This window comes from Falco cherrug, chromosome 6 (assembly GCF_023634085.1).
Source record: "Falco cherrug isolate bFalChe1 chromosome 6, bFalChe1.pri, whole genome shotgun sequence".
Classification (NCBI taxonomy): Eukaryota; Metazoa; Chordata; class Aves; order Falconiformes; family Falconidae; genus Falco; species Falco cherrug.
This window is the reverse complement of record NC_073702.1, coordinates 73,016,004-73,027,845: the sequence shown is the minus strand read 5'-3', so window position 1 is coordinate 73,027,845 and position 11,842 is coordinate 73,016,004. Positions and strand designations below refer to the sequence as shown.

General features: G+C 58.3%; 1 protein-coding gene across 3 annotated transcripts; it reads right to left on the bottom strand.

Moving 5' to 3' along the window:
• Positions 1 to 380: 380 nt before the first annotated feature.
• On the bottom strand, positions 381 to 11,827 carry EPHX2 (epoxide hydrolase 2). 3 transcript variants are annotated; one of them, XM_055713723.1, is made up of 19 exons: positions 11,672 to 11,826; positions 10,404 to 10,488; positions 8,233 to 8,392; positions 7,500 to 7,690; positions 7,259 to 7,381; positions 6,895 to 6,969; positions 6,478 to 6,573; positions 6,107 to 6,185; positions 5,854 to 5,888; positions 5,717 to 5,743; positions 3,569 to 3,654; positions 3,301 to 3,412; positions 2,893 to 2,967; positions 2,036 to 2,081; positions 1,849 to 1,951; positions 1,543 to 1,612; positions 1,383 to 1,463; positions 969 to 1,027; positions 381 to 865 (listed from the first exon to the last, which is right to left on the bottom strand). In XM_055713723.1, exons 1-19 carry the CDS (start codon positions 11,770 to 11,772, stop codon positions 781 to 783), a joined length of 1,689 nt encoding a protein of 562 aa, XP_055569698.1. In that variant the 5' UTR covers positions 11,773 to 11,826; the 3' UTR covers positions 381 to 780. The 3 variants fall into 3 exon arrangements, 2 of the variants coding, with proteins under 2 accessions (XP_055569698.1, XP_055569699.1); XM_055713724.1 differs by lacking the exon at positions 7,259 to 7,381 and having other exon boundaries at positions 11,672 to 11,827; XR_008732764.1 differs by lacking the exons at positions 381 to 865; positions 969 to 1,027 and having other exon boundaries at positions 1,384 to 1,463; positions 1,543 to 1,715; positions 11,672 to 11,827.
• Between the last annotated feature and the right edge of the window lie 15 nt (positions 11,828 to 11,842).

Below are 11,842 nucleotides of genomic sequence, written 5' to 3'. Positions count from 1 at the left end.
TCTCCCCCCACGCCAAATCCACACAGTTCCTTTTTCAGGGATGAATCCGGATGCGAAACATTCCCGTGGGTTTGCTGGCAGAGCAGGGATGGGCTGGGAGGAGGGATGCAGACAGACAAACCACAACGCTCCAGCTGAAAATAGTTGAGGGCTGGGGAGAATCTGGGAGGCAGGGGTGTGGGGGTGGAAATACCAAGCATGTTTGCACAAATCCTTATGCTGTACTGGATGCCTGTTTACAACATCTGTTGGGGCCAGGAGAAGGGCCGAGAGCTCAGGGGAAGGGGGCTGCAGGCAGGGGCTGAGCCCTGGCACCACAGGGAAGAGGCAGCAAGATGCTGCACGACCCTGCACCCTAAAGACTACAGGACGAGCCGAGGTGCTGGGGTCACTTTGTGCTTTATTTCTCAACAAGGCAGAAGGCAGCGTTAATTATTATTAGTGCATTAAAACCTCCACACCAAAACAAACCACGTGGCACGAGCAGCTGCCGCCCCAGTGCAGCCCCTGCTATGGCACGAGGATGGCTCCAGCCCCAAACCATCTCCCAACACCCCAGGCTCCCCCCCTCCGAGAGCTCACCGATACCCTTTTAGCTGCACACAGCAGGGACAATGTGGTGCGCCGCCCTCCTCCCAGCCCTGGCTCACCCATCACTTCCACCTATCAAGCTCTAAAAAAAATACAAATCGAGCCCTAAAGGCAAAAATCCAACCCTAAAGGCAAAATCAGGCCAGGGAGGAGGGAGGCACGGGGCAGGGCTCTGCCTGCCAGTCCTGCTCACAGCCTGGAGATCTTGGGCAGGGGGATGTCGGGGGGGAGCCCCTCCAGCCATTTCACCAGGATCCTGTTCACCACCGCCGGCCTGGGGGCACAGCACAAAGCTGGGGTGGGAGCCAGCAACCCCTGGGACACAGGGGAGCCCAGCTCCGATGGAGCAAGGCCGTGTGCCACGCTGCCTGCAGTACCTCTCCATCTGCGTCCAGTGCCCGCACTCCTCAATGTGCTCCCGGTGCAGCTGTGGGATCTACGGAGGGATGCGCGAGAGTGGAGAGGGGCTGGTTTGTGCCAGCGTCTGGCACGCTGGGCATCAGGAGCCCACCCCAGGCTGCCCCTGCACCCTCAGCTCTTTATTTTGGCAGCAGCAGATCCCCTCCTGCCCACTGCAGTTAGGAGAGGAGACAAATACCCCCTTCTCCCCCCACCCTGTCTCAGCCTGCCCCCCTTTATCAAGTGAAGTCCCTGCATCTGGGCCAAATCCAGCTCCTCTCAGCACGATGGCCCTGCCCCAGGGCTCTCCAGCAGTGGGATCTTATGGAAGCGGGATAGCTTTGGTGCATGCTGATCCTGGGCAGGGGTGGGATGGGAGGACACTGGCTTACCCACTCCTCCATGCCCCTGCTCATGCTGGGATGCAGCACCACATCCTTCCCAGCTGTGACCATCAGCGCTGGCATTGTGATCTATAGGAGACACAGGTGACAAAGGTGGGCAACGTGCTGGTTCTGCAAATACTCCCCGCGGGGCAGGATCAGTCCCCACCTTCCTGTCCTTGGCAGAGAGTGCCCAGTGCCAGTTGGGTCGCATGTTACGGTACCAGTTCAGGGGACCACTGGGAAGGAGGGGAATGGGATGGAGATGCTGGGACTCAGCTCCTGCCGACACCACCACGGGGACCAGCCCACTGCCCACAGCATGGCCAGCGCAGGAAGAGCCTTCAAGGGGAAAGCAGCCCCCCTCCGGCAGCCTCGTGCCTTCTTGGGGTTATGAAGCAAGGCCAAGGCAGGTGGGGGGTCCCCCTTCTGCAAAGGGGGGTACCCCACCAGCCCCCTGGGCTCCTGAGCTTACCTGAAGCCAGATTTTTTGAAGCGCTGGATGTAGTACTGCAGCTCAGGGCCGTGCAGGATCTGGCTGGCAGGGGGGTCTTCTGGGAAGCCCACCAGCAGCCCCCCTGCAAGAAGCAGCACAGTACTGCCCACCTGCAGCATCACCACCCGCAGCATCCCCATCCAATCCAGGTCCCCCCCAGCCTTACCTCGCTCCCAGACCTTGTGGAAGTTGAGCGTGAAGGGCAGGCGGTCCTGTGGAGAGAGGGGACTGAGGGAAGGCAGGGGCAGCACCATGCCCAGGGAGGAAAACCACCCAGGGGGGCTGCAGGCACCTGGGGCTCCATGCCTCTCCTCGCTGGGAGCCAGCACCGAGCACTGCTGCATCCTCAGGGATGCAGGAACTGACCGCACGGCTCTGGGCTGTGGAGCTGGGAGCAGACACCAAGCACCGCTGCATCCTGAGGGATGCCAAGACCCGACAGCGCAGCCCCAGGCCACGAAGCCGGGAGCAGCCAGGAGCAGCCAGCTGGGATGGCAGAAGGATGCTGCCAGCAAAGCATGGCCTCCTGCGCACTCCCGGGGCACTGTTATTTTAAACTGCAAAGTTTTTCACCCTGCAGCGAGACATTAACAATTGCAGGGGGTAAGGAAGTAGTGCCACGCTGACACAGTCACCCTGCAGGTATGTTGTGCCCCAGGCTGGGCTGCCACCCCCCAGGCAGCACAGCTTTCTAGGGGTCTTCTCCATCCCCACTCAGGGTCAGCTCTGAGTCCTGAAGAGGTGCAGGCCTTCGCTGCTTACAAGGATGCATTCACTCTGGTCCCTACTGATGGCTGACTTGAATGCAGACCTTGCTGTGGATGGGCAGCAAAAGGATGGCAGACACAGGGTGGAGCATGCCTGAGGGTCACTGTGGGCCACTGCAAAGCCATCCCTGAAGCTTTTGGCTCCTGGTGTGGGTGAGGTGGAAGGGCAGAGGGTGCCACATGCAGAACCCCAAGAAAGCTAGCAGGGCTTAGAGAGGACACCTCTGCTCCCGCTCTGGGTCCACCCTCAGCCTACCTCCTGGCGCACGGAGCGGATCAGGACCTTCAGGGTCCGGCCAATGTCCTTCTCGAGTTCTGCTTCTGCGATGCCCTGCAGGGGGGGGGGGAAGCACCACAGGTGAAGCCAACCCTCCCCAGGGACCCAACCCACCCCAGGGCTGGATCCTGCTGCCCATTGGGGCTTGGGTGGAAGCTGGGCATGTTTCTTTGCTGAGTTCAGCATGGGAACAAGGTCTGGCAGGGGGACCACAAGCCATTTGCAGCTGGGTTGACAGCGAGAGCCCCACAGCGTGGCACCCTGGCTAACGGGGCAGGTGATGCCCAGCCATGAGCTGAGGACCCCGACATGGGCACGTTCCCATACTTGGAGGGATTTAAGCCCCAAAAGAGAGGGAGAGGATAAAACCTGTGGTCCTGGACTCACCGGCTCCTGGAAGTAGAACTGATACTCAAAGGTGGGATAGGTTTTCATCTTCTCCACGATGTCCACAGTGGGGTCAGCGGGTCTGTATGGGGTGTTGAGCGAGGCCACAGCTCTGGGACATCACAGAGGGGGGCAGAGTCAGCATCGCAGCCAGATTTGGGGTGCCCGGCATGAGCCAGGGCTTTGCTCCAGCGGGGGGAATGGAGAGGGCAGGATGCCTGGGGGTAGGGGCAGTCCCCAAGGAGCCACCTGCATGGCACAGACCCACCTCACCCTCTCGGGGTAGAAGAGAGCCATGTTCCAGACCACGGCACCGCCCCAGTCGTGGCCGACCAGCACAGCCTGCGGGATGCCCTGTGGGGAGGGGGGCCGTCAGCGTGTCCCCCCACCCGCAGCCTGGGGAGCACCTCGAAATCCTCCCCAAAACCAGGGCCCACGAGCGATCAGCAGGAGAGATTTGCCTTCCTCCGAAGCAGCAGAGAGATGAGAAAAGAGCAATAACTTATTCCCCCCCCTGCCCTTTTTTGTGTTTTTTTCTTTTCTTTTTCCCCCAAGGAAGCAGCATTACCTGATCCCCTGGAGCAATTTGCTCCAACTTAATTAAACATTTAAAGTACCTGAGCCTCTGGAGGAAAGAGATTCGATATTATCCACCAAAAACACGTCTGGAGGCTGCTTGTCCCCTGGGATCACCGATACGGGTCCCCACTGCCAGCACACTGGGTGACAGCACTGGGAACGTCTTGGTATTGGTGGAGCCGACCAAATCCCCAGGGGCTGGAGAATCCCCCAGGGCTGGCTGGATCCTGCCTGGAGCTGGGTACCCCGAGGTCACTGTTCCCCCCCTTCTATTCCATTTTTCTGACCTCTCTGTGCACCTACAAATAAATCCAATTAAAACCGGTGCTCCTGACAACACAGCGGCTGGTTCATAATTAGCTGATATTTAGAAGTATAATTAAAAGTCCCTCCTGGCAGACGTGGCTCGGGACCAGCTGTGTGTCAGCAAGCCCTGCTTGCTGCTGTTCCACAGCATGAAACCCGGCATCTAAGACCCCCAACAAGGGGCAGAGGGTTTGGTGGGAGTCCCAACATCTCCCACCTCCGATGTGGGGCTGAGTAGGTCCCCCTCCATGCTGATAGGTTTCATCCCACCATCCCTGGCCATCACTGTGCTAGCTCCTGGACCACTCTACATCTTCTGCATCCCCGATACAGGCTCAAACAACATGCAAAGCTTCACAAAGTCATTTATCTTCCTCCAAATCCCCCAGGTTGTCCCGGGGGAGGGAGGAGGAGCTCTCCTGGGAGGCAGAGGAGCAGGATGGGCCCTGATGGTAGTAGAGGAGCAGGGAAAACTGAAGTCCCAGCCATACAGCATGCAACAACTTCACATCCAATCTACCAAGCTCACCCCAAAGCAAAGGGGTGCCCACCCACTTGCCAGGCTGCACATCAATAGGCACCTCTATATCCATTTTCCTTATAATTTTTAATTCAGCATGAAGGCAGTTCCCCAGCAAAACGTCAGGGTCATTATCCTCACCCGCTCAGCACCAAACCAGAGCTGCTGCTCCTGTGGTGCCCAGCTTGGTTCCCTACTGAAAACCCATCCCAGCTCTGATGCTGGTACAAAACCACCATGGCTCCTCAAAAAGGAGCCGTTGCAAAACCTCAAGGGCTTTTTTTCCCCCTTGTTTCTTTGGTTTTTTTAGCACTGTTCTTTTTGAAGGACTCATTCCCTTGGAAGCCATTTCACAAGGAAAAAGCCCTGGAGATGCTGGCATATCTGTGGGATGTGCCTTCCCTTCCCTACCCTTCATCTCTTTTAAAAGGTGCAGGAATCAACCCCATCCCCTCGCCAGGACGGGAATTAAACCTGGACCTCCCAAACCCAAGTGGATCAGATGCCAAGATGACACTGGATTTGAGCTGTGCCAAGGCAACGTTGGTCCCCTAGCCACCCCAGCCACTTGGGAGCTGCTGCAGTTGGGGTTTAAGGAGGATGAAGGGGACGCAGCCCAGCATCCTTCTCCATGAGTATCTCGCTGCCTTACCAAAACCCTGCCGAGCCACAGATGCCACAAGCCCATCCCCCCATACTCAGCAAGGACACAAGGTCCACAAGAAGGTGACAAAGAACTGGAAACCCTCCCAAGGATGGGTTGTCTCCACTGGCAATGGGTTGTAGGAACATCCCCATCCCTAAAATCCTACCCATGGGGAACACAAAGATGGGGCTTGGTGCTACCCCAATTTTGGACCAAAGTCACTGGGGAGCTCAGATGTCCCAGCATGCAACAAAGTCACCAGGGAGTTCAGCTGTCCCTGCACGGGAAGGCAGAGGTGAAAGGCAGCTAGGGGGACACACACCCAAACCTTGCAAAGGAAGGACCTAGCATGGGGGGTTCCTCACCAGTTTGTCCAGAAAAACCACCAGGTCCTGGGGAAGAGAGAAAGGGTCAGATCCTGCCAGGGACCATGCCTTACTAGCCCATGCCACCCTCCACACTGCACTCATTCTGCCCATGCCCATACCCTGCAGCTCCTCACCTTGCATATCTGCTCCTGGGAATATTCTTTGACATCTGCACAAAGGACATAATCGCCATCATTTTAGTATCTACACATTTCTAAGGATGTGTTTTGCATCCACCAGAGCTGCTGAGGCTGCAGGAGCAGGACAGCTTCCACCCCCTCAGGAAAAGGCTTTTCTGCTCACCTCCTCCTGGGTCTTAGCCTTGGGGTTGGCAGCTCCAGCCCCACACCTCCCCGTCCCCCCTACACCCTGGCAAGCCCAGCTCACCTGGTGGGGCCGTGGACTCCCCGTAGCCCTTCATCTCTACAGCAATCACCCTGAAGCCAGCATCAGCCAAAGCTGGGATCTGTAAGGGAAAGCAGCAGCCTCTGAAGGATGCAGAGACCCTTGGATCCCACTCTCCCCTGGTGCCAGCACCCATCCCACACCTGCCCACCCCAGCATGCCTGGAGATGTCCCCAGGAGGGCAAACACGGGCTGGTGAGGCTGGAGGGTGAGGAACACTCCTGGGTTGTGTCCCTCACAGCTCAAGGCAGGGTGGTGGGACAGCCCTGGGACCCCCAGGAGTGGTGGCCATGCACACCCTCCACAATGCTCCAGCATCCCATCACCACCCTCCTCCCAGTCTCCTCCATCACCTGGTAGCGCCAGGAAAGCCAGGACTCAGGGAAGCCGTGGCAGAGGCAGATGACAGGGCCGTGCCCCATTTCCACGAAGTGCAGCTGGATGCCGGGCTGGAAGGGACGGAGAGCCCTTGCTGGCTGCAGGTGGCACAGCTTCACCCCTCCAACCCTCCACCTGCCCCAGCCTGCCACCCCAGAGCCACACAACCATGTTTTAGCCCCTGGGGTGGATGGAGAAGACCTGAACAATGGGGCAACCTCAGCATCGTCCACTCACAGCAGCTCATGCAGGAGGGTGGCCAACCCGACAAGCCACCTCTTGGCTGGCACGTCCTTGCACGGGGCTCAACACCCTCCTCAGGACACCTGCCCCACTCCAAGCCTTGCCAAACCCAGGGACACCTTGTCACCAAGGCAGTCACCTCCACCTACCCGGATGGGCACGTATCCGTGGCTCACAACAGATGGATCACACGCAGTTGGCAGGGGCTCTTCTTGGGTGAGAAGCTGCAGGGTGAGGAGGACAGGGCAAGCTCCTGAGCAAGGCTGGAGCTCCATGGGATATCCCCACCACCCTACTGCTGCTGAGATATCCATCCCTTTGATATCAGCATGGCTCAGCAGGTCCAGGGGATGAGGTTACTGGGGATGGGCAGGGTTTGCAGGAGATCACAGCCCCCATCCCATTCGTTTCCAAAGCCACGTGCAAGTCCTCCACCAGCACCGCATCGCAGAAAGACCCAGAAGATCACCAGAAGAGCTGGGGACAGAGGGGACTCGGACGACCTCTACATGCCTGGATGCCCGAGAGCTCCTCCAGCTCCTTCAGGACGGTTTCAGTGTCCCTGACGAGGACAGTGGCTATGCCCATCTCTTGGGCCGGTTTCAAGTTCTCCCCGATGTCATCCAGAAGGATGACCTGGAGGTACACCAGCAAGAGGCTCAGCTCTCCGGGAAGGGCAGCCACGGTGTTTGGCCAAGAATTTTGGGTGCTTGGAGGGACCCTCCATGCCCTGTTTCTGGGGTGATGGTTGTACCTCCTGCGGCTTCGCCTGCAGCACATCCAGGGCGTAGGTGTAGATCTTGGGATCTGGCTTCTGCACTCCGAGCCGGCAGGACTCAATCACTAGGTCGAAGTGGCGATGCAGCAGGTTCATCAGCATGGCCGTGAAGAGCCTCCCAGCACTGTCATCCACCCAGTTGTTGGTGAGGATGCCCGTCTTAAGTCCTAGGGAAAGGCAAAGCAGAGAGTGCTGGTTTTCCCATTCCAGCTCTCCAGAGCGCCTTTGTTTTCACCTCTCCTGCCTGGCCGCATTTCTTAGACCTCATCCTAAAATCTCCAATTTGCAAGGCTCTGTCCAGACCAGGACACCCCAGCAGGAGATCAAAGGATGCTCAGCAGGAGCTTATGCCCAATTTGTACTTCCAGGAAAGCAAGGCTTGACCACCCCAGTGCAAGTAGGACATGAGCCAGAGCTCAGGCACAGTGAGATGCCGAGCCCATGGACCAGCCATGGTGTGGGGCCAAGGGCTACAACATCCTCCTAATTGCTGGCTGGGTGATAACATCTCTGATGGACTTGGTAGCTGGGCTTAGAATATTTCATTAGAGGATGCTGAGAATCAGGAGTGCCCAGATGATGATGTAGGCCTTGGTGGGATTGACCAGCACCCGGTGGTGAGATTGACCAGGAACCTCGTGGCACCTGCCTGGGAGGGGAACAGCACCCTTACTCCAGCACCCCTTGCCTAAAAATCCTCAGCACCCACCGTTCCTCCGCAGCACCCTTGCTGCCTGCAGAAGGGGGGCATTAATCATCCCCTTGGCCGTCATCTCTTCAAAGGCTTGGGTGACAGAGAAGGTGGGTGGCAGGGTGATGCCTGAGGCAGAGGCGTGCTGCCTGCAGCCCTCTTCCATCAGTGACAAGAGCTGGAAAACACCCGTGCAGTCATAGAATCATAGAATAATGGGATTGTTTAGGTTGGAAAAGACCATTAAGAGCATCAAGCCCAACTGTTAACCCAGCACTGCCAACCCCACCACTAACCCATGGCCCCAAGCACCACATCTACAGTCTTTTACATCCCTCCAGGGACGGTGCCGCCCCACCCCTCCCTGGGCAGCCTGTCCCAGTGCTGGACACCCTTTCGGGGAAGAAATGTTTCCCAGTCTCCAACCTAAACCTGCCCTGGTGCAACCTGAGGCCGTTCCCCCTTGTCCTGTCGCTTGTGACCTGGGAGCAGAGACCGACCCCCCTGGCTGCAGCCCCCTCCCAGGCAGCTGTAGGGAGCGATCAGGTCCCCCCCGAGCCCCCTCCTCTCCAGGCTGACCCCCCAGCCCCCCCATCAGACTGGTGCCCCAGCCCCTGCCCCAGCCCCCTGCCCGGCTCTGGACACGCTCCGGCCCCCCAAGCTCTGTCTGGGAGTGAGGGGCCAGAACGGACCCCAGGGCTCGAGGGGCGGCCGCACCGGTGCCCAGCGCAGGGGGACGGTCCCTGCCCCGGCCCTGCTGGCCACGCCATCGCTGACACCAGCCAGGGTGCCGCTGGCCTCGGCCACCTGGGCTCGCTGCCGGCTCATGCCCAGCCGCTGCCGCCCAGCCCCCCCCGGCCCTTTCCCGCCGGGCAGTTCCCAGCCCCCGGCCCCGGCCCGCAGCTGCCTGGGGCTGGTGTGACCCCAGCGCGGGGCCGGCACCGCCCGGGGTGACCCTCACGCAATTGGCCTCGGCTCATCGATCCAGCCTGCCCAGACCCCCCTGCAGAGCCCCCTGCCCCTCAGCAGGTCAGCACTCCTGCCCAGCTTGGCATCATCTGCAAAGGTACAGAGGGAGCACTCGATCCCCTCGTCCAGATCATTGATAAAGGCATTAACCAGGGCTGGCCCCAGCACAGATCCCTGGGGAACACCACTGGTGCCTGGCTGCCAGCGGGATGTGATCCCATTCCCCACCGCACTTTGGGCTCGGCCATCAGCCAGCTTTTAACCCAACATAAAGTACACCCGTCCCAGCCATGAGCAGCCGGTTTCTCCAGGAGATGCTGTGGGATGTGCCAAAGGCTTCACTAAAGTCCAGGCAGACATCACAGCCTTCCCTCACACGCTGAACCACCTTGTCATCGAAGGAGATCAGGCACGTCAAGCAGGACCTGCCTGTCATAACCCCAGGCTGGCTGGGCCTGATCCCCCTGTTGTCCTGCCCATGTTGTGTGACGGCACTCGGAGTGATCTGCTCCGTAACCTTCCCTGGCACCCAGGCCAGGCTGCAGATCCTCCTTCAGCCCTTCCTGTAGACAGGTATCACATTGGCTTCCCTCCGGCCAAGTGGAACCTCTCCGGTGAGCCAGCACTGATGATAAATGATGGAAAGTGGCTGGGTAAGCACTTCCACCAGCTCCCTCTGTACCCTTGGGTGGGTCCCATCCAGCTCCATAGACTGCTGTGTGGCTAAGTGGTGCAGCAGGTCACTGACCACTTCCCCTTGGATTAAGGGAGCTTCACCCTGCTCCCTGTCCCTGTCTTCCAGCGCAGGGGGCTGGGTACCCAGAGAACAACTGGTTTGACTATTAAAAGTCTGACACAAAGACGGCGTTAGGTATCTCAGCCGCTTCCCCATCCTTTCTCACTGTGTTCCCCCCGCTGCCCCCCAGCATCCAATAAAGGATGGAGATTCTCCTCAGCTCTCTTTTTCTTGCTAACAAATTGCTAAAAATATTTCTTATTGTCTTTTAACAGCAGTAGCTGTGTTAAGTTCTAGTTGGGTTTGGGTCCTTCTAATTTTCTCCCTGCATAACCTCACAACATCCCTGTAGTCCTCTGGAGTTGCATGCATTCCACTGACACCCAAAACCCAAAGCACAGTGCACCCCCGAGCCTGCTCCCCTCGGCTCCCTCCCGAGCCCCATCAAGCTGGCAATGCTCCATGCTGGTACCCGAGGGCTCACCTGGGTCAGGGTGATCTGCCCCCTCATCGCTTTGGCGTAAGGACCATCAGAGCCACTGGCAAACATGACCTCCCGCAAGAAATTCCTGCCAGACAAGGGAGAAGAGGTCAGCTGGGAGGGGACCCCAATACCAGGGGGGTGTTGGGGTGCGCTATGGGGAGGGGGATGCTCTGCACTGGGGATGTGGAGCTCCATCCTCCATCTCCACCCAGACGGTCCATCTCCATCACAGGACCAAGAGATTTGCTGCCCATTTATTTCCACTGGCAGCTCAATTACTTCACCCTGTGGACAGAGGAGCAGGGAGTTTTGCCAGGAATTAAAAAAAAAAAAAAAAAAAAGAAGTGCAAAGAGCAAGGTATTTTGTAAGCTGTACCTCAGGGAAAATAATGTGTCCCTATCACAAGATCACAAAAGGCCTTCTTAGGCAGCAATAAAACAAGATTACAGCGACTGGCTTTGGGACAAAGCTCTCCTCCAAGTCGATAAAAGCACAGCTCAGTTAAAAATAAAGTGGCTTTACCTGTTCCAGCAAGATTGCTGTCACTTTTTTTTTTTACTATAAAGCGAAGCAAAAAGATGTTTGATGACCTGATAATCTGGGAATTTATTGCTCCATCTGTTCCACGTCCTCCAGCATTTAGTTATTTAATATTTTATTCTTCCTTTTTTAACTCCCAGCTTTTTTTTTTTTTTTTTTTTTCCTTTCCAAACACCCAGGCGCTGCCAGGAAAGCCTGAGCTGTTGGGAGGTGCTGACAGACAGAACCAGTCTGGCTCCTCTTTGGGAGCTTTTGGGGTTACCAGTTCCCCAACACCCCACATTCCATGGGGCAAAGGGTTCACTAGGACGCGAGGAGCTGTTCAGAAGCCACTCCAGGGGGTCGGTGCTTTGGGTTTCGCCAGCTCCAGCCTGTGCACTGAGTTGTGTCGGGTCTGAGCACTGGGGCTGGGATGGGCTTAATTAATTAACCTGCACCCACATCCAGGAGAGCCCCCCCACCTTGCCCCAGCCTGCACCCCAAATCCAGGCAGGAGGTCCTCAGCCTGTACCCCGTTGTATACACTGGGACCCCCACCTCCCGTCCAGGTCAGAGGGTCCCCAGCCCTGTCCTCTTGCTGGGACGGCCCCGGTTGCGCAGACCCCGCGCGGGCGGCGGCCGCACACACACAAGTGTTGTCGCCTCGTATTTACGTGTCTCCAGCCGAGCGGCCACCCGCCGAAACGCGGGCGGGCGGGCGAGTGAGTGCCGCCGGGCCAGGCCATACCTGGGCAGAGCGCAGTCCCGCTCGCAGGAGCCCAGGAAGTGCTGCAGGCCGGGCCGGAGGAGCACACCGCCCAGATCGAACAACACGGCCCGCCGCGCCATGGCCGCCCCACAGCCGCCCCGCCGGCACCCAGGCTCGAGCACCCCCGCCGCCGGCGCTGAGGCCCCTCCG

Bases quoted from the DNA above. Each gene is read 5' to 3' on its own strand.
- EPHX2 (XM_055713723.1), bottom strand. From the start codon at position 11,772: ATGGCGCGGCGGGCCGTGTTGTTCGATCTGGGCGGTGTGCTCCTCCGG. The intron at 10,489-11,671 runs GTATGGCCTGGC...CTTGTCTGGCAG, and splicing joins CGGGACTGCGCTCTGCCCAG to GAATTTCTTGCGGGAGGTCA. The intron at 6,574-6,894 runs GTAGGTGGAGGT...CGTCCCTTCCAG, and splicing joins ACGGATACGTGCCCATCCGG to CCCGGCATCCAGCTGCACTT.